General features: G+C 42.7%; 2 protein-coding genes across 3 annotated transcripts in view; one reads left to right on the plus strand and one right to left on the minus strand.

The window, feature by feature from the left end:
- The window catches only part of cacnb3a (calcium channel, voltage-dependent, beta 3a), a 30918-nt gene extending 23047 nt beyond the window's left edge, over positions 1-7871 (minus strand). Inside the window, exons 1-2 of one of the 2 annotated variants that reach the window (XM_014145537.2) lie at positions 7492-7870; positions 5180-5272 (exon numbers count right to left, since the gene is read on the minus strand). In XM_014145537.2, coding sequence (XP_014001012.1) covers positions 5180-5272; positions 7492-7572 — 174 coding nt within the window. In that variant the 5' untranslated portion in view covers positions 7573-7870. Of the gene's footprint in view, positions 1-5179; positions 5273-7491 lie in introns of both variants that reach the window. The other variant, XM_014145538.2, reaches the window with a different exon arrangement.
- A 9052-nt stretch (positions 7872-16923) lies between these two features.
- adcy6a (adenylate cyclase 6a) overlaps positions 16924-22616 on the plus strand; it is a 52743-nt gene continuing 47050 nt past the window's right edge. Inside the window, 2 exon segments of the mRNA XM_014145539.2 lie at positions 16924-17210; positions 22337-22561. The gene's annotated coding sequence lies outside the window, so the exon portion shown is untranslated.

Here is a 22616-nt window from a genome sequence, read left to right on the forward strand (position 1 = left end):
CTCTGACAGAGCTCTAGAGTTCTTCTGTGGCGATGGGAGAACCTTTCAGAAGGACAACCATTTCTGCAGCACTCCACCAATCAGGCCTTTATGGTAGAGTCACCAGACAGAAGCCACTCCTCAGTAAAATACACATGACAGCCCGCTTGGAGTTTGCCAAAAGGCACCAAAAGACTCTCAGACCATGAGAAACAAGATTCTCTGGTCTGATGAAACCAAAATTGAACTCTTTGGCCTGAACGCCACGCGTCACGTCTGGAGGAAACCTGGCACCATCCCTACGGTGAAGCATGGTGGTGGCAGCATCATGCTGTGGGGATGTTTTTCAGCGGCATGGACTGGGAGACAAGTCAGGATCGAGGCAAAGATGAACGGAGCAAAGTACAGAGAGATCCTTGATGAAAACCTGCTCCAGAGCGCTCAGGACCTCAGACTGGGGCGAAGGTTCACCTTCCAACAGGTCAACGACCCTAAGCGCACAGGCAAGACAATGCAGGAGTGGCTTCGGGACAAGTCTCTGAATGTCCTTGAGTGGCTTGAACCCGATCGAACATCTCTGGAGAGACCTGAAAATAGCTGTGCTGTAACGCTCCCCATCCAACCTGACAGAGCTTGAGAGGATCTGCTGAAAGGAATGGGAGAAACTCCCCAAATACAGGTGTGCCAAGCTTGTAGCGTCCTACCCAAGAAGACTCGAGGCTGTAATCGCTGCCAAAGGTGCTTCAACAAAGTACTGAGTAAATGGTCTGAATACTTATGTAAATGTGATATTTCCGTTTGCCTTGTCATTATGGGGTATTGCGTGTAGATTGATGAGGGAAAATAACAATTTAATCAATTTTAGAATAAGGCTGTAACGTACCAAAAAATGGAAAAAGTCAAGGGGTCTGAATACTTTCTGAATGGACTGTAAAGCCAGGCACATTTAACATTTAGGTTATTGATTATAGACCTAATTAAGCTGGGGTTTCCTCTCTCCTCACTTTTCGTCAACAATTAAGACAAGGGCTGTTTTCTCATCTCCTATCTCCGCTGCTGCCTCCACTGCATTGTTCTCAATGCCGATATGCTGGTTTACTTTGCTATTATGCACATAGCAACATTGTCTAGGAAAAGACGCCAATTCAACAGCACACTGATGTGTTTCAGAACCGCGGACAGCGACCGCTATCCAACAAGGGAGGAAGTGCATCTGTTATAAAATAATATTATTTGGATTAGTGTTACACCATTGTTCCTACATAATATAGCCATATACAATTTCAGTAGCACATCTTAGAGTGGACTGTTCCATCCCCACGGCCTCCACAATGGATCAGTCCATTCAGGCAGGCACCAATCAGACAGATGTACACCATTATATTTTTTTCTTTTTTTGCTACTGCTCACTTAAGAAATCTCGGTCGAACAACTGCCTATCGACCAAACAATTGACCAGTCGACTAAATGGGGTCAACCCTACATCATACACACACACACACACACACACACACACACACACACACACACACACACACACACACACACACACACACACACACACACACACACACACACACACACACACATACACACTAATATATGCAAGCACACACACACACCATCATGACAGATGATGACTGGTTCCAATATTCCAAGCACGACGCCGGAATATGTAAATGCAAACTGGATACTTTACTTTAGTTGTAAAACGGGTGGTTAAGTAAAGGCAAGTTGCTCCTTTAACAGTCAACGAGGCGTACATGCACTCATAGATCACAGACCGCAGCCCCAACAATCCCTACCAATGAAGATCTGGTCTGAAATTATCTGAAATAAGCAACTCATAGGAAGCATCATTTTAATGAATGTGGTACTTGGATTTAATGGGAAGAATGAAGAGGAAGAATAAGAAGTAAAAGAGAGAAACGGAGAAGAGAGGGAAACAGAACGACTAGGGGGCTTCACAGAGAAATAGAGATGTGAAGGGAATGAAAGAGAGAAGAGGATGGAGAGAGATGTGAAGGAGGGGGAGAGAGAAGAACATTGAAGCCATAAAGAGCAGGGGAGATGAGGAGGAGAACGGCTGACAGGAACAGAGGACGTGGAGAGACAATGAGGAGAGGAGGGGAAGAAACAGAGAGAGGAAGAGATGGTGGTGGCTTCTGAGGGAGTCTGTGTACTTACTCAGTGTGGTGATAGAGCCAGCCTGTCCTTCCTCCAGGCTACATGCTGTATGCGGTCAGACTGGACTGTGCTCCTTCCCCGAACCAGGGAGGACATGCACTGGAATATACTCCTATGACACCCTCTCTTACTCCTTCTACCTCCCTCCCTTTCTCTCTCTCTCTCTCTCTCTCTCCCTCACACCAATCACATACGCACAGACCTTCTGCTAAGAGCTAAAGTACGTCACTTGATCAAATCCACCTTTCTCTCTCATCGCTCTCTCTCTCTCTCTCTCTCTCTCTCTCTCCCTCTCTTGCCTTCGATCCCTTCCTGTCTTCTCAGTCCTGTAGTCAGAGGAAAACTTGATCATGTCTCATCAAGTCAAGCTACTCGTGTTAGCATAGCCCTTCCCTCCACTCACACACTGTCACTACAGCATCTGAGAATGGGAACAGATCAGTATTTAACTTCACAGCATTATAAACAAGATTTCTACCACAGCTATGTCCATGAGGCTGTTGTGAATGCATATTACTACTATCAGGTTGTGTATATTTCACATAGCACTTGTGGAAACACATAGCAACAGTATATTGTATTCTACTGTCTGCAGTAATGAGTCATACTGCTCCGCTATGGGTGGAACCCCTATCCATCCCTGTTACAAGGAAAACATATCTAAACAAAGAAAGTACAAAGTACCTGTCTTGTTTAAGTCATTTTCCGTTCTTTTGGTAGAACCCTTTCCTGCAGTCAATGACCAAAAGCGCCCTCTTTGGCCTCGTGGGTGGAGTGTTATTCATATCTTTCCTAATTTCATCCTTAATAAAGATTTTTTTTAAACTGATGAAAATCCGGTGTTTCTATGACAAACAGTTTTGTTATGTTTCAGTCTTCCGTGATGTATATAAAGTGTAATGTTGGACTGAAAACTCTAAATGGAGTACATTTCAACTCTATATCTGACATGATACAGGTGTCTTCTTTTCTTAAGTCCATAACCATGTGTGTGAGGTGTATACTTTTGTTTTAAAGTAGATTTGTTTAAGACTACCCAGAAACACTCTGTGTGACCCTGTTTTAGCCCACTGAGGTAAAGGCTTAATAATTTGTAATATTATGGTATTATCAAGCGCTAGTAAGTAGCAACAACAACCGAGCAATCCACCAAATACAGAGACACTCATGCGCACACACACACACACACACACACACACACACACACACACACACACACACACACACACACACACACACACACACACACACACACACACACACACACACACACACACACACACACACACGCACACGTATGCACACAGACAAAACACAAAACCTCAATGAAATGAGAGGGAACAATACAACTGTATTTGTATAGATGTAAGGTGCAAAGCTGGTGAGATATAGAAGGTTAAACACACCACCTCACCCTGGACCTGGAAAAGAGTCCAATTCATATTGAAGACCCTGCGATATTCTCAGGGTTTGCGGAGGTTTTCACTGAGCCACTAATCGGTATAACTAATGTCCCCTCCTAAATAAAACATCTGTTTCAGCCTTTTCTCCTCCCTCCCTCCTTCCCTGGCTCGCACCAACGCTTCTGACAACTAGCTACACTTCTCACTCTTTCTTCATACTTATTTCCTTATACTGTTCTAAGTGCATGTTTCAGTTATGCCTTTTTGACAGATGTTCTGGTGACTGATTGAGTGGATTCGTCTTTACTTCCGTGCACAAAGAAATAAGGTTTAAAAAAACAAACAAAAAAACCACCAGGCCCAAACCAGAGAGGATAAAGGGGTGTCATATGGATTTAAAACCTGTGTGAAAACCCAGAGGCCTTAAGAAGAACTAGACCTAAACCAAGCACCCAGTGTACTCAGCGCTCTGACACATTAGCCTCTCCCTGTTAACTGTCTGGTACACATACACATTATTCCATTTGCCGAGGGGTGTAAAGATCCACCCCTGGCTTTTGGCATTCCCTCTGCTCCCATGATAATGGGGAAGAAGAGGCCTCTGACTCACAGCATTGTTGTCAGTCTTGGACTCATGCAGTGTAACCTGATTGAAGCTCTTTGATTTCTCCACATAGAGCTTCTACAGGGGCTCAGAGGTCCCCTCTACTGGGCCAGACGCTACACTGCAGCCGCCTGGATGGTTACTGCACTGACACGCTTACCAAGTCAAATTCATCTGCAGATACAGAGCACGGAGAACCAGGCTATCAAACATACATCAAACATACAGAATGAAAAAAACACTTCCTGAATTCACTGCAGGACATTATTAGGGGACAAGAGACCCAAAAAGGTTCTGTTTGGCGTGGTGACAAATCTAAATTCAAGGGCAGTGTTATCTTAACCTAATTTCTCTCTCCCTTTTTTTTCACCAGCTATTGAGATTCTCTTAAATAACATCAAATCTGCACCCCTGCCACTCGCGCTTGCTTGACCTGAAAACATTAATTAAAAACTGAGGCTGGGATGGGCTTTCATGTAACAAACTGCTGCTACAAATCCAATACTGCACTCTATTGGACATGTTAAGTATTCCATTAAAATGTTTTACTAGTAAAAGCTAATTAAAACCACAGGAGGTTGGTGGCACCTTAATCGGGGAGGATGGGCTCATAGTAATGGCTGGAACGGAATCAATGGAATGGTATCAAACTCATCAAACACCTGGTGTCCCTGTGTTTGGTACCGTTCCATTCACTCCAGTCCAGCCGTTATTATGAGCCCTCCTCCCCTCAGCAGCCTCCTGTGAATTAAACCAAATAAAAAGCCTCATAATAAAGACATCACAGTGATTGGTTACTATAAGATTGAGAATAAAACAAAGGCACTGGTCACTTTTTAATCCGGAGGCATTCCAAAAACCTTGTAGTATTTCGACACCCTTTCATTTCGTTAGTGCTTGTGGAATGTGGTATGACAGTATTGAATTGACACAAAATCCTTGGTTATGCCATTCACACTGCACACTGACCATGGCAACAGGAGCTAGTGAAGAACTCTAAAGTTACCTGTCTTTTGATGAAGCTGGAGGTGGTGTCTGAGGATGTGCTGCCATCCGAACGTTTGAACCGACTTTTCCTCTTAGGCAACTTCCTGGGCAGCTGTTGCAGAGGAGAGAGGGATGAGAAAGGAAAGAAAGAGAGAGGAGGCAACGAGAGATGAGAGAGGAATCAGAATAACATAAAAAGACAGGGGGAAAGAAGGGGTATAAAGTAAGATGAGGACAACGTTTTAAAAAGAGAGAGGGGCATTAAGAACAAAGAGAATTAAGAGGAAAGAGAGAGAAATGAGAATAAAGGATGAAAGAGAGAGAGAGAGAGAGAAATTAGAAAATAAGAGAAAATGGGAAGAGAGGGGAAGAGAGGGGATAGTCAACGGTACAAGACATTAGGCTTTGGCAGCATTATAACGAACCTTGCTGTTGCTTCACCCTGCTAGCATTCACCAGTGTTATGGCTGCAACGCAGAGCTATAGATTGGTCATTTTTACCTAGCCTAGTACCCTTTCCTGAAACGAGTGGCTTCAATATATATGTTATATCATGTACATGTTTACTCATGTATTTCTATAGATAGAGACTAGAACAAGTCAAGTGCATTCTCAAATCTTCAAATAGCTCAATTTCTCAAATCCTATTACATGGTATAATAGATCAATGTCTAAAACAAACTATTCTTCTGGCTGGATATATGGGTCGTTCCACCAATTCGGTGCATCTTAAGAGGTTCGATTTTTTTTAAAGACTATATTAAGTGCCTATTAAGTGTCAAATTAAGTAACAGGGATGACAATTTCTTCCCCTTGTGACAGGGAAGCTTGTTGTGTGCAACAGGAAGTGGTAATTGTTATGCTCGACCCGGTCAGTTTTCCACCACATTTGACTATTAGATGTTCAATGTTCCTTCAGATTTTTTTTTTTTTTTTTAAGAATAGTTTCAACATATTAAAACGAGAGTTCAGTTCACGTAACGGGATTGACCTACAAATGAGAGACAGGTTTTTTTTCCCTTAAAATGAATCACTAATTACATTAAATAAATTATAATCTTCAGAAATGACTTTGTCAAAGCAACAAAATAATTGGGGCTTTTCAACGATGGTGAAAACTTAGATAAACGTTGGGGATAAGTGGTTTAAAATCTTCCTACAAGTCACTGAGGATGCACAGAGGGTCAAATCAAAATGCTGAATTTTGGTACTTTAGCAAGTCTTTATTCATTTTAAAAATCAGAATTTCTGAAACATGTCCATGTGGACTATATTAAAGTGCATTTAATTTAATATGAGGTTTTTAAAATACAATACGTGTGCACAATTTCTACTTCAAATATCAAAGGGGCACAAAAGGTACTCATTTCGTGGAACGACCCATATGTAATGACTGTCTGGATAATAATACGTGTCTAGTAGTGGATGATATTTCTCAAACCATTGATTAAATGTATTTATTGGGGACAAAGGCTGACGCAGAACTGCAAATAGTCATGAACCATGCAGGGAATTAGGCACACCTTGTTCTGGACTGCCCTGTGAGTGCGAGTTTTTTTTTGGTGGGGGGGGGTGAAAATGGACATGCATTCACAATACAGAATATGGACAGACTGTTATACGTACAGCCAGCCCTCTGTAGATCTATACGAATTCCCGGCTCAATAAAGTCTCGTTGGATTGGATTTAGCTCCCACACAACAGTTACTTTGATGCCAAAACCTGATGGTAGAGTGCCTTTGCAATTGCGTTTTAATAAAAGCGCTGAAATAAGTAGGCTACAGGTGAGCTAATCTACTCGAACATACAGCTGTCAAGAAGTGCTTGATATTCACGGTTTCTTACCCGCCACAGATGAAACGTTAAAACAGTTAAACACAAGTCACATGATATCTGTTTTTGGTTGAGTATAACGCATTGTATGCAGAGTTTAAGCAGGAAATGCATTAAAATAAATAATAAAACACCGTTGCACAATACATATTGAAAATCAGAAGAATAGAGGCCTGATTTGCGGTTAGAAATCAGAGTGAGTGAAGAACACACTTCAGCAATGAACATTGTAGGCCTATCAATCATCTTATCTACTTTCTTTATAACGACAATTAAATAGCCTAGATAACCGATCGAATTAAACCGATAACATAATCCTATCGTGTGGCATCGCCTTTTGCTTATTTTCATCAATCGGCAGTTTCAAAACGATATTCCACTGGCGTAGGTTGAAACTATTGCCAAGGCTGTACGCTTTCATTTCAACAACAAGTAGCAAAACGTTAACCATTTTCAAGCTCTACTTTGCTGAGTGCCATCTAGAAAGAAGAGACCTACCTGAAAATGGTGAGACTGTGAGCCTGTTTCGACACCAGGCAGTGGGTCTGCGGACGATTTGGACATTTTGACTTGCACCATCTATTTGAGAGCGCAGGGAGGCGGGATGCACACAGACATCGGTTATTGGAAAAAACGCTGATACCAACATTACATCTATGTGCAGTGGAAGAGGGAGGGTGTACCGTAGTAGAATAGTGTGAGGGTGTGGGGCGAGAGAGCTACATGGATGTATGATAAACACAATATATTTTCTGCATCAAGGAAGGAAAAATATATCACTATAAAAAAATATATATCGGGTCAAGATGTATACTATACTAGCCCTCGATAGAGTATCCCTGTATATTTGCGTCGCATCCTCTCTCTTTCTCTCTCTCTCTCTCTCTCTCTCTCTCTCTCTCTCTCTCTCTCTCTCTCTCTCTCTCTCTCTCTCTCTCTCTCTCTCTCTCTCTCTCTCCCCTCTCTCTCTCTCTCGCTCTCTCACTCTCTCTCTCTCTCTCTCTCTCTCTCTCTCTTTCTCTCTCCCTCTTTCATTCTGTGTCTCTCTCTGTGCTCGCTATGAGAGGGTCTCACAGAAGGCTGCTTAATTGGCATAACAGCTAATCCGTGCAGAAATGAAATGATTCTGTTTTTCAAGTTGGTATTATAAAATGTGGGTTATTCATTTGAGCAAATGTTCTTTTTTAATAAATAACAACATAAATATTGTTTTAGTACCATTTCAATTCTGTATGCTAAATAAAAGTAAAGGATTAGTGTTTCCTACTGTATATGATTCATGGTTGAATGATGTGTTTCATCATTTGGAATACCATGTAAACTAGTTATCTATTATAGGTCAAGTGGACACTGGGGACAGGTGTAACATATTTGAGTTTTTTTCTATTTCCGTTTCAGTTAGAGGTATTCAAATTTACCATGATAACATGAATCTATTGGTAGAATTTCGAGTAGGCCCACATTAGTCGAGGGTGGTGGTAACCATGCAATGGGTCAGTTGTAGCACTTTCTTTAATGGTAAAAATGAAGCCGTATTGTCATCTCCTCTTAATTTTTAATATACAATCTAAAAATATAATATTTTCTTCAGTAGGTCATAATATTCCTATATGTTTTTTCTTCAGTACATTTTTGAGTAACCTATGTCAAAAGCCGCAGGTAGCCCAAAAAAGGCCTACTAACGACATATTAAAGTTGTCTGCGTGAATCCATGGTGCCCTGTACCGCCGTACAAACATTCAGCACCATGGACAGCGCCACGATCAAACCAGAGAGGATTTCAGCACCTCCGGTCGCCGGTCAGCGCCGCACCTATGTTACCGCATCCAGCCCACCTCACTGCTAGTAATAAGGATATTCGGCTCACCTGTGCTGGGGTTTGTTCTAGTTGTCTGCTTATTGGTCTGCATATCGTGGACAGATTTTGACGGGAGTAAACCCTCTCACTTTGCCTCGTCCTCTCGGGTGTGGCTCTGTGCAGAAGGAAGATTGCCATGATCTTTGCTATTGCTCCCTTTCCCCTGATTTAGAATAGTTCACGTTTAGAAAAGAAATGGAAGATAATGGCAGCTACTGCTTCTTTGGCATCCAATGGACTGGTGATAAACTGTGGTCCTTAGTTAGGCTATTATGTACATTACAAGACCATTTACTGGAACCATTATTAAGTCCCAGTTGAGACCAAAGTATATTTTCCAAGGCAGCCCTGCATGATAAGACCAAGCAATTACAACTACACTATGAAACAAAGATAAATGATATAAAGAATGATAATAAAAGCTTTGGAGCACCTTCAATGAAGTCTTGGGGGGGGGGAAAGACGAACTCAGCATCATCATTCATTGAATCAGATGGCTCCTTCTTCACAAAACCCACTGATATTGCGAACTACTTTAATGTTTTTTTCATCAGCAAGATAAGCAAACTTAGGGATGACATGCCAGCAACAAACACTGACACTACACATCCAAGTATATCTGACCAAATTATGAAAGACAAGAATTGTAAATTAGAATTCCGGTAAGTGAGTGTGGAAGAGGCAAACAAATGATAGTTTTTTTTCAACAATGACAAGCTTGGATGGAAAATTACTGAGTATAAAAGCAGATGATATTGCCATATTTTCAATTTAAGCCTACTAGAAAGTGTGTGCCCTTAGGCCTGGAGGGAAGCAAAAGTCATTCCGCTACCCAAGAATAGTAAAGCCCCCTTTACTGCCTGAAATAGCTGACCAATCAGCCTGTTACCAACCAAATTGTGTTTGACCAAATACAATGCTATTTTACAGTAAACAAATTGACAACAGACTTTCAGCACACTTATAGGGAAGGATATTCAACAAGCACAGCGCTTACACAAATAACTGATGATTCAATGTGGCTTTTGACTTTATCGATCATAGTCTGCTGCTGTAAAAACGCATGTGTTATGGCTTTACATCCCCTGCTATGTTGTGGATAAATAGTTACCTGTCTAACAGAACACAGAGGGTGTTCTTTAATGGAAGCCTCACCAACATAATCAAGGTAGAATCAGCAATTCCCCAGGGCAGCTGTCTTGGCCTCTTAATTTTTTTAATCTGTACTAACATCATGCCACTGGCTTTGAGTAAAGCCAGTGTGTCTATATATGTGGATGACAGAACACTATTCATGTCAGCTACAATAGCGACCGAAATGACTGAAACACTTAACAAAGAGCTGCAGTTAGTTTCAGAATGGGTGGCAAGGAATAAGTTAGTCCTAAATATTTCAAAAACTAAAAGCATTGTATTTGGGACAAATCATTCACTTAACCCTAAACCTCAACTAAATATTGTAATAAATAATGTGGGGATTGAGCAAGTTGAGGAGACTAAACTGCTTGGATTAACCCTGGATTGTAAACTGTCATGGTCAAAACATATTGATACAACAGTAGCTAAGATGGGGAGAAGTACGTCCATAATAAAGCGCTGCTCTACTTTCTTAACAACACTATCAACAAGGCAGGTCCTTCAGGCCCTAGTTTTGTCACACCTGGACTATTGTTCAGTCGTGTGGTCAGGTGCCACAAAGAGGTACTTAGGAAAATTGCAATTGGCTCAGAACAGGGCAGCACGGCTGGCCCTTGGATGTACACACAGAGCAAACATTAATAATATGCATGTAAATCTCTCCTGGCCAAATTGGAGGAGAGATTGACTTCATCACTACTTGTATTTGTGAGAGGTATTGACATGTTGAAAGCACCAAGCTGTTCTGTTTAAACAACTAACACACAGCTCAGACACCCATGCATACCCCACAAGACATGCCACCCGAGGTCTCTTCACAGTCCCCAAGTCCAGAACAGACTATGGTAGGTGCACAGTACTACATAGAGCCATGACTACATGGAACTATATTCCACATCAGGTAACTGATGCAAGCAGTAGAATCAGATTTTAAAAAACAGATAAAAATACACCTCATGGAACAGCGGGGACTGTGCAGCAACACAAACATAGGCACATGTATACACACATGATAACATACGCACTATACACACACGCACACATATATTTTGTGTTGTAGATATGTGGTAGTAGAGTAGGGGCCTGAGGGCACACACTTAGTGTGCTGTGAAATCTATTTTGAATGTTCTGTAATGTTTAAAAATTGTATTACTGCCTTAATTTTTCCGGACCCCAGGAAGAGTAGTCGCTGCTTTGGCAGCAGCTAATGGGGATCCATAATAAATATAAATCCAATTACACAGTCAAGGCAGGAGCATAGGAAACACACACACACAAACACAATAATAAAATCAATCACATTCCTCACTGCTATTCTGAAGATTGTTCCATAAGCGAGGTGAGAAGAAACTTAAAGATGTTTGAATACATCTGTGACCTGCAGCACCATCTAGCAGCAATGAGCAGAAAGTGATTCTTCAATAGCAACATCTAAAACCAATTGGTTCTCTTCAACAGAGAGAGAGAGAGAGAGAGAGAGAGAGAGATAAAGAGATTGAGAGAGTTAGTTGATATGAATTTATTTGGGTAAAAACATGTATAGCAAGATGTAAGTTGGATCCCCAGAGGAAAGCAGTTGAAAGTAGGAATTAAAACACTTCTTTCCAAAGAGGTCCTCGATGGTAAAACAAATAACGTCTCATGTATAAAATAGAGAGAGAAAGAGAGACAGATAGATAGAGAGAGGGAAAAAGATGGGGGGAGAGAAAGAGAGAGAGAGAGAGAGAGAGAGAGAGAGAGAGAGAGAGAGAGAGAGAGAGAGAGATGGGTCAGCAGTCAAACCTCAGTGATGGATACATATCAGTGGTTGGTGGTATAAGAACATCCAGGGGCAATTTCCTGAGTTTCACGCCTGTCACAATCAAACAGCCTAGCTTTCAATCACCTGATGATGAGCACTGTAGGCCACCAGGCCCTGACATGTCAGTGGTTAACAGATCCCATGTGATGTGGATGTGACAGCAGGAGACAGTGGTGGCTTATTTACAGCTGGGCTATGCTTTGTATTGGCAATCAGATCTGAATGGTTTCTTTGGCAGGGAGGAAGAGGGATGCTTGGTGGGTAACTTTGAATTGTCAATCATTGAGTATTGGGAGCACTGTGCTCTCTTCATCAATGAGCAGCCATTGGATTGAATTGATCCCTGACTGACAGTAATGTTATGATGATGATCTATTCTATTCAACCCCCACTGCCCTACAACAGACAGACAGCCAGGCAGGCACCCACACACACAGAAACACACACATACACACACACACACACACACACACACACATTTTATTTTTTGTTTCTTGCAAAAAGCATTTTTTTTTTACCTCGTTGTGCATTGGATGGTGCATTGGATGGTAGGTGTGTCATTTGTGAGAGAAAATGTGTGTAGCCTATCAGTAAATTTGCACTGTTTGGAACTAGTCAAATAGTACCAGAAAAAGGTGGCAGGCACTGCTCAGTCCTACTATCAGGCAACAGTGAACATGCCAAAGGCACCAGGTTGGCTGCAGAGGCAGAGCCATCAGTCAGCTGAGCGCAAGGCAAACACAGCTCTTTTGACTTTGACCTTCTAACGTTTCACTTCCCTCCACCTCAGGCGTTGGCTCAGTTACAGAGCACATACATTCTCTTTTCACTTGGTTTTTTTCATAGCACAAAAAAAAGTTTGGTTTAATTTGTTGTTAAGTTCATAGCACACATTTAACAGCTATTTTCAGGTCTCTCCAGAGATGTTTGATTGGGTTCAAGTCCGAGCTCTGGCTGCGCCACTCAAGGACATTCAGAGACTTGTCCTGATGTCACTCCTGCGTTGTCTTGGCAGTATGCTTAGAGTCGTTGTCCTGTTGGAAGGTGAACCTTCACCCTAGTTTGAAGTCCTGAGCGCTCTGGAGCAGGTTTTCATCAAGGATCTCTCCGTACTTTGATCCATTCATCTTTCCCTTGATCCTGACTAGTCTCCCAGTCCCTGCCGCTGAAAAACATCCCCACGGCATAATTCTGCCACCACCATGCTTCGCCGTATTTTATTAGAATATTTTTTTTATTTAACCATTATTTAACTAGGCAAGTCAGTTAAGAACACATTCTTATTTACAATGGCGGCCTACCCCAGCCAAACCCGGACAACGCTGGGCCAATTGTGCGCCATCCTATGGGACTGCCAATCACGGCCGGATGTGATACAGCCTGGATTCAAAAAAGGGACTGGAATGACACCTCTTGCACTGAGATGCAGTGCCTTAGACCGCTGCGCCATTCGGGAGCCTGTAGGGATGGTGCCAGGTTTCCTCCAGACGAGACGCTTGGCATTCAGGACAAGGAGTTCAATCTTGGTTTCATCAGACCAGAGAATCTTGTTTCTCATGGTCTGAGAGTCCTTTAGGTGCCTTTTGGCAAACTCCAAGCGAGCTGTCATGTGTATTTTACTGAGGAGTGGCTTCCGTACCATAAAGACCTGATTGGTGGAGTGCTGCAGAGATGGTTGTCCTTCTGGAAGGTTCTCCCATCTCCACAGAGGAACTCTGGAGCTCTGTCAGAGTGACCATTGCGTTCTTGGCCAGCTCTAGGAAGAGTGTTGGTGGTTCCAAACTTCTTCCATTTAAGAATGATGGAGGCCACTGGTTTATTGGGGACCTTCAATTCTGCAGAAATGTTTTGGTACCCTTTCCCAGATTTGTGTCTCGACACAATCCTGTCTCAGAGCTCTACAGACAATTCCTTCGACCTCATGGCTTGGTCTTTGCTCTGACATGCATTTTCAACTGTGGGACCTTATATAGACAGGTATGTGTATTTCCAAATCATGTGCAATCAATTGAATTTATCCCAGTTGTACTCCAATCAAGTTGAAGAAACATCTCAAGGATGATCAATGAAACAGGACGCACCTGAGCTGACTTTCGAGTCTCATAGCAAAGGGTCTGAATACTTATGTAAATAAGGTATTTCTGTTTTCGCTCTGTCATTATGGGGTATTATGTGTAGATTGATGAGGAACAAAAATTGATTTAATACATTTTAGAATAAGGCTGTAATGTAACAAAATGTGGAAAAAGTAAAGGGGTCTGAATACTTTACGAATGCACTGTATATACATTACCAGTCAAAAGTTTGGACACACCTATTCATTGAAGGGTTTTTCTTTATTTTTACTATTTTCTACATTGTAGAATAATAGTGAAGACATCAAACTATGAAATAACACATATGGAATCATGTAGTAACTAAAAAAGTGTTAAACAAATCAAAATATATTTTATATTTGAGATTCTTCAAGGTAGCCACCCTTTGCCTTGATAACAGCTTTGCATACTCTTGGCATTCTCTCAACCAGCTTCATGAGGAATGCTTTTCAAACAGTCTTGAAGGAGTTCCCACATATGCTGAGCACTTGTTGGCTGCTTTTCCTTCAATTGGGTTGAGGTCAGGTGATTCTGGAGGCCAAGTTATCTGATCAGGCACTCCATCACTCTCCTTCTTGGTCAAATAGCCCTTACACAGCGTGGGATGAGTTGGGTCATATATATATATATACACTGCTCAAAAAAAATAAAGGGAACACTTAAACAACACATCCTAGATCTGAATGAAAGAAATAATCTTATTAAATACTTTTTTCTTTACATAGTTGAATGTGCTGACAACAAAATCACACAAAAATAATCAATGGAAATCCAATTTATCAACCCATGGAGGTCTAGATTTGGAGTCACACTCAAAATTAAAGTGGAAAACCACACTACAGGCTGATCCAACTTTGATGTAATGTCCTTAAAACAAGTCAAAATGAGGCTCAGTAGTGTGTGTGGCCTCCATGTGCCTGTATGACCTCCTACAATGCCTGGGCATGCTCCTGATGAGGTGGCGGATGGTCTCCTGAGGGATCTCCTCCCAGACCTGGACTAAAGCATCCGCCAACTCCTGGACAGTCTGTGGTGCAACGTGGCGTTGGTGGATGGAGCGAGACATGATGTCCCAGATGTGCTCAATTGGATTCAGGTCTGGGGAACGGGCGGGCCAGTCCATAGCATCAATGCCTTCCTCTTGCAGGAACTGTTGACACACTCCAGCCACATGAGGTCTAGCATTGTCTTGCATTAGGAGGAACCCAGGGCCAACCACACCAGCATATGGTCTCACAAGGGGTCTGAGGATCTCATCTCGGTACCTAATGGCAGTCAGGCTACCTCTGGCGAGCACATGGAGGGCTGTGCGGCCCCCCAAAGAAATGCCACCCCACACCATGACTGACTCACCGCCAAACCGGTCATGCTGGAGGATGTTGCAGGCAGCAGAACGTTCTCCACGACGTCTCCAGACTCTGTCACGTCTGTCACGTGCTCAGTGTGAACCTGCTTTCATCTGTGAAGAGCACAGGGCGCCAGTGGCGAATTTGCCAATCTTGGTGTTCTCTGGCAAATGCCAAACGTCCTGCACGGTGATGGGCTGTAAACACAACCCCCACCTGTGGACGTCGGGCCCTAATACCACCCTCATGGAGTCTGTTTCTGACCGTTTGAGCAGACACATGCACATTTGTGGCCTGCTGGAGGTCATTTTGCAGGGCTCTGGCAGTGCTCCTCCTGCTCCTCCTTGCACAAAGGCGGAGGTAGCGGTCCTGCTGCTGGGTTGTTGCCCTCCTACGGCCTCCTCCACATCTCCTGATGTACTGGCCTGTCTCCTGGTAGCGCCTCCATGTTCTGGACACTACGCTGACAGACACAGCAAACCTTCTTGCCACAGCTCGCATTGATGTGCCATCCTGGATGAGCTGCACTACCTGAGCCACTTGTGTGGGTTGTAGACTCCGTCTCATGCTACCACTAGAGTGAAAGCACCGCCAGCATTCAAAAGTGACCAAAACATCAGCCAGGAAGCATAGGAACTGAGAAGTGGTCTGTGGTCCGCACCTGCAGAACCACTCCTTTATTGGGGGTGTCTTGCTAATTGCCTATAATTTCCACCTGTTGTCTTTTCCATTTGCACAACAGCATGTGAAATTTATTGTCAATCAGTGTTGCTTCCTAAGTGGACAGTTTGATTTCACAGAAGTGTGATTGACTTGGAATTACATTGTGTTGTTTAAGTGTTCCCTTTATTTTTTTGAGCAGTGTATATATATGAGAGAAAGAGAAGAAATCTTCATGAGATAGACCTGGCTACCCAGGTCAAAATCAGACTCTGAAAACCAGCAGACACTGCGGCCCCCAAGGACCGGACCTGTTGTAGTTTAACCAGACAAAATTTGGTGTGTGGTATGATCATTAGATAAACATTGCAATCAGGACTTTGTGATTGGTTGCTGTAACACTGCCTATTACTGTCATACTGTTGTGTGCTATTATCTCTTTATTACTGTATGCTTACACAGCCCAACATCACGACTTGGTTTGATTTATACGCCCTCTTTCTCTTCTGTTGGTAAATTATCACACTTTGTAATCTGTTGGTAAGAACTCTTAGGTAACAGGTTGGTCATGACAGAAAGTCTATTGTACCACAGCAGGCTACATCACAGGGACTACATCACAGTAAGCTAGATCACAGTAGGCTAGATCACAGTAGGCTAGATCACAGTAGGCTACATCACAGTAGGCTACATCACGGTAGGCTACATCACAGTAGACTAAATCACAGTAGGCTTCATTTTTCCAACTACATTTTAGACATTATTCACTGTTTTGCATCCAATTCCAACAACAATCTTGTTGTCTTTTAGGAATTCTGAAATGTGCATTGGCCTGTCTGGTGTACAGGGTTTTTGAAATAATTTGGTGTTGGGCATCCGATGGTGGTTTATCTGGCATCTGGCTTGGAACTAACCATCACGACCTTTCCTCGACACACAAAGTAACAGGTGAGAAAAATAATGGAGTTCGTAGTCTGTGTTATGGTTCCTACAGAGCCAAGCACTGTTTCATACAGAGCTGCGCCTCTAGAGGGAGTTGCGAGATGCTGAGCGGAAGACAGCTGAAGAGTGTGAGCGGTGGTGCTTCTAAGCTTGGAGAGAGGGGGAGAGGCAGGCAAAGGAGAAAGAAAACATCAGAAGAGGCGCAACGAGAGCGATATTGTGCGTTTATGTCTGTTTGTCATCACTGGACTGATCCCCCATTCTGACCACTCAAACCGTCAACGGTACCAGTGACTTCAATTCGGCCTATCCTGCCCAATATTGGTTTGTCTCATGCGGTCTAGTTTGGAGGGAAAGAAGCGAGAAGGATGATCACGGTGAGTCCTCTTTCCAGCGTGATCCGGCCGAGTATGCGCATGTTTAATAATGTAGGCTTCTTTATGCTGTTTAGGGAAGGCCAGACCTTACTAATGCTATCGTACACCCATTTGATTTGAGAAACGGGATTATTGCAATTCCATCAGTGCGTAATTGAGGGGAGTCGGCAGAATTGTATTTTATTAATATAGGGGTTGTGCGCCTGATACCTCTGTTTTTCGCAGTAGTGGCCCAGTGGGCTAATCGATCAGTGTTTCTTACGGCTCAATAATGTCAATAGCCCTGTATAAGCACTGATATTCAAAAAAAAAAAACATACAGTTAACGTTATAGGCTCTAATATCTTGATTTTTAAAATCGATGAGTTTGCAGGTTAGAGAAGCACACTAAAATGACTGCTGCCGTCTAGGCATCGCTGTCATAGCCACTAACTCAAAGGTCGCAGCTGCAGGAGGTACACGTCTAGAATGAATTACCAACCGCAGCACTTCTGTTTGTTGCCATGTTCGAGTTATTTAAAATGAAATATAGGCTAGGTCATCATAGTAGGAAGTTAAAAAAAAATTAATGATAGGCTAATGTTTTTGTAGGTTAGCCTACTGATGAGCCAGCCCTACAAAACAACAAATAAGGTGATGTGATGCGTTGGAATGTGGAATAGTGGCCCCTCAAGTCCACCAGATCCATCAAACTCTTTGCATTCTGGCAGAAGTGATTCATTGTCAATGGATGCAGTGTGTTCCTTGTACCGCAGCCGCTCAACAATTTCAACTCGTGCTCTGCTTTACCGTGCGGTGGTACTAACGGAAGCTTGGTTTTAGCTAGTTGAAAAGCGAAGCACGTGCTTCAAGTACGGCGAATGTGGGCTAGACATCCGGCAAAACAAAACACTTAGGCATCTGATGGACTTCGGGCATGACAGTCCACAGTTTGTATTGCCTGTCATGTGTTTATTGATTCATGGCATTTGTTTTGTCAGGGCCTGAGGCATGCTTGAATTTCCTCTCCCCTCTCTGGTTGAACAACAAGACACATAAAACTACTTGGCGGGCGGGTGTGACATGCAACACTGTAGCCTACAAGTAAACTAGTCGCACACCGCTACTGTACAAAACACACCGTCAAAATGGTAATAGCTGTGATCTCTGTTATGGTTGTCACATAGGCAACACTGGACAGTTATGTAACGAGTGTGTGAATGCCGGCGATAATATAGCCCTCACATAGCCTTTGGATACACTCTTATTCTATGTTATTAGGCTACACGGATGTTAGGCCTAGATACCATTTATAAAACATTTAGTCTATGCTGACATTACATTTTACATTTTACATTGGCTATTCATTTAACCAGTCTGCAATAAAAAATAGTCTATAACAGACATTATAAACTGGGTGGTTCGAGCCCTGATTGCTGATTGGCTAACAGCCGTGGTATATCAGACGTATACCACTGGTATGGCAAAACATTTATTTTTACTGCTCTAATTACGTTGGTAACCAGTTTATAATAGCAGTAAGGCACCTCGGGGGTTGGGGTATATGGCAAAGAGCTGTATCCAGGCACTCCCCTTAGCCGTGGTATATTGGCCATATATCACACCTCCTCGTGCATTATTGCTTAAATATGGCTGATGATGCGATTATCAAATATGTATTTACTTTGATGCGCTCCTCATAGGCTACAGCACAGTAGACTAAGCGAATAGAAATATAAGCTGTAATAGAAAAACTGAAATAAGGATCTGATTAATAACAATTACGAATAGATGCCAATCTCAATGCACACGCTGTTTGCATTATGTAACGCCAGTGTGTCGCTGTCCGGTCGGTATGTCGTGCAAACGTCCCTAAGGAATAGCCCCCCCCATAGCCCCCTCTACATTCTGTCCTAAAAGCGCTAGAGAGGTGGGAAAGGATTCACGCAGTATGTGTACAGCCACATAAAATCAGAGATAATTGTAGTTCTTGAACGCCGTAACGATTGGCAAAGTCAAAACATTTGCAATGGGGGCACTGGACGACCTTGTGCACGGGAGAGAACGGAGTTTTCGGAGCTGGAGGGGCTGTAGTAGCGTCCATTGACTGAAGGCAAATCTCATTGAACTCTCTTGATCCACCAGAAGCCACAATCAGCAGCCTGGACGGATACGTGCCAGAGAAGGCATACTAGCCATCAGGAATAAATTCTATTTTTGCTTCAACAACACAACATGCCTTCCACACAACATGCCTTCCGACATGAGCGCCTGCTCATGTTCCCAGTTCCCACTAAAAATATGCAACGATAGGCGACAGCAGCACATCAGCGTTGCGTTAAGTTGATAGAAGCCGTTCTGCACATTCAAGAGCTCGGGTTTTTTTGAGGCCTGTCTGTCCCTGCTATGTTCAGCTGATGCTAGCCTAATGTAGGTAATACTTATGGGACGACATCAGCTTTGATACTGAAGAGTCGTGATGGTGATCAATCTAATTATTCGGATCATTTTTATGATGTTAAAGGCAATGTGTTCTTTTGTTCTGCTGATTTAGGGAGAACTAGACATACAGTAGCCTAATAATTATATATAACCATATAGTAATAATAAATAATTATGTAAACCATACGCATATATGCCTTAGCTAGAGGTTGAACTAGTCTTACTATTATCGTGGATGGGTAGGCCTATAGCTCTTCACAGATGGTAAATCACTAGTAGTGATTTGTAAGGTAAAGCACCTTTAACACGTTAGAAAAGCCTATAATGGGGATTCTCTTTCAATGTGCAATTTATATCAGTGGCTAGATTTGTTGTGCTTGTGCCCAAATAGACCTCAATTTACAGGATTGAGGAGAATCCCTTCTTTATCTAATTGATTCAGGAAATGTAAGTCTGATGGGTCATTAGCCTTGATGGTGTACAGTGCCTTGCAAAAGTATTCATCCCCCTTGGCGTTTTTCCCATTTTGTTGCATTACAACCTGTAATTTAAATAGATTTTTATTTGGATTTCATGTCATGGACATACACAAAATAGTCCAAATTGGTGAAGTGAAATGAAAAAAAATAACTTGTTTCAAAAAATTATATAAAAATACAAAACTGAAAAGTGGTGCATGCATATGTATTCACCCCCTTCGCTATGAATCCCCTAAAATAAGATATGGTGCAGCCAATTACCTTCAGAAGTCACATAATTAGATAAATAAGGTCCACCTGTGTGTAATTTAAGTGTCACATGATCTCAGTATATATACAGCTGTTCTGAAAGGCCCCAGAGTCTGCAACACCACTAAGCAAGGGGCACCACCAAGAAAGTGGCACCATGAAGACCAAGGAGCTCTCCAAACAGGTCAGGGACAAAGTTCTGGAGAAGTACAGATCAGGGTTGGGTTATAAAAAAATATCAGAAACTATGAACATCCCACGGAGCACCATTAAATCCATTATAAAAAAATGGAAAGAACATGGCACCACAACAAACCTGCCAAGAGAGGACCACCCACCAAAACTCACAGACCAGGCAAGGAGGGAAATAATCAGAGCGGCAACAAAGAGACCAAAGATAACCCAGAACACAGCAGAGATTGGAGTATCTGTCCAAAGGACCACTTTAAGCCTTACACTCCACAGAGCTGGGCTTTACGAAATAGTGGTCAGAAAAAGCCATTGCTTAAAGAAAGAAATAAGCAAACACGTTTGGTGTTCGCCAAAAGGCATGTGGGAGACTCCCCCAACATATGGAAGAAGGTACTCTGGTCAGATGAGACTAAAATTGAGCTTTTTGGCCATCAAGGAAAACGCTATGTGTGGCGCAAACCCAACACCTCTCATCATCCCGAGAACACCATTCCCACAGTGAAGCATGGTGGTGGCAGCATCATGCTGTGGGGTTGTTTTTCATCGGCAGGGACTGGGAAACTGGTCAGAATTGAAGGAATGATGGATGGTGCTAAATACAGGGAAATTCTTGAGGGAAACCTGTTTCAGTTTTCCTTCCAGAGATTTGAGATTGGGACGGAGGTTCACCTTCCAGCAGGACAATGACCCTAAACATATTGCTAAAGCAACACTCGAGTGGTTCAAGGGGAAACCTTTAAATGTCTTGGAATGGCCTAGTCGAAGCCCAAACCTCATACCACAGATTCACAATTGGATTGACTTAAAGATTGCTGTACACCAGCAGAACCCATCCAACTTGAAGGAGCTGGAGCAGTTTTGCCTTGAATAATGGGAAAAAAACCCAGTGGCTAGATGTGCCAAGCTTATAGAGACATACCCCAAGAGACTTGCAGCTGTAGTTGCTGCCAAAGGTGGCTCTACAAAGTATTGACTTTGGGGGGGGTGAATAGTTCAAGTGGGGGGGGGGTGAATAGTGCGCGCTCAAGTTTTCAGTTTTTTTTGTCTTATTTCTTGTTTGTTTCACAATAAAAAATATTTTGCATCTTCGAAGTGGTAGGCATGTTGTGTAAATCAAATGATACAACCCCCCCAAAAAATCTATTTTAATTCCAGGTTGTAAGGCAACAAAATAGGAAAAATGCCAAGGGGGGGTGAATACTTCCGCAAGCCACTGTAAGGGGTTAGTTGCTCGGAATCAAAGTTGCCACTAAACCACAGATCTAGGTCCAGCTTGTCCTACCCTAATCTGTATTGGTAAACAGACGGAGGAGGGTAGTGATACAGGATGTCCATGATGGTTGCCCAATCTGATTAGTTTCCTGTGATCTTGTCTTCATCAGTGAGAGAATGAGTCAGTGATAATATTAATGTCTTCTGTGTTTCCTACCAGTGATGCCAGGCTCCCACCACCTGTTATCTCCTTCCTCTTTACATCTAACGAGTCAAGCCACCAGACTGGTCTATGATGAAATGATAGACTAAACCTTGACAAAGGTTTAATTTGTGATGATTGTGGTGTTGTTGTCTGACATTTCTTTGAAGACATGTGTTGAGAGTCGCTCTGCATCTCCAAATGATGATTATATAACTTCCATGTATGACTTGTTTTTTGCTGCTGGCACTGACTCATGACATAATTGTAGGGTTAATTGGATTTCTGGTTTTCTTACAAACACAACTCTTACTTCTACTGCCCTTCTAATTCCACCTCTATTTGTGTGTGTTTTGTGTCTCTCCTCCCAGACTCAGAAGCCCTGGAGATCATAGAGTATCCCCTAAACCTTTCACACCACCTGCTAGGTCCGAAGCTCTGGTTTGACAGACCCCTGGACCACACCCACCCACCCAACCACACCCCTGCAGAACAGCGTCTGAAACCCCTCACTTCTTCAAACCTCTGCCCACTGGAATAAATGAGTGGACCTGCTGGAGAGGATAGGGCTGGGATATATACCAGAACCCACACAGGTAAAGTCCACAGTCATACTGGTGTCCGTAGAATAACAGGTGAACTGTTTTTATA

This window comes from Salmo salar, chromosome ssa15 (assembly GCF_905237065.1).
Source record: "Salmo salar chromosome ssa15, Ssal_v3.1, whole genome shotgun sequence".
Classification (NCBI taxonomy): domain Eukaryota; kingdom Metazoa; phylum Chordata; class Actinopteri; order Salmoniformes; family Salmonidae; genus Salmo; species Salmo salar.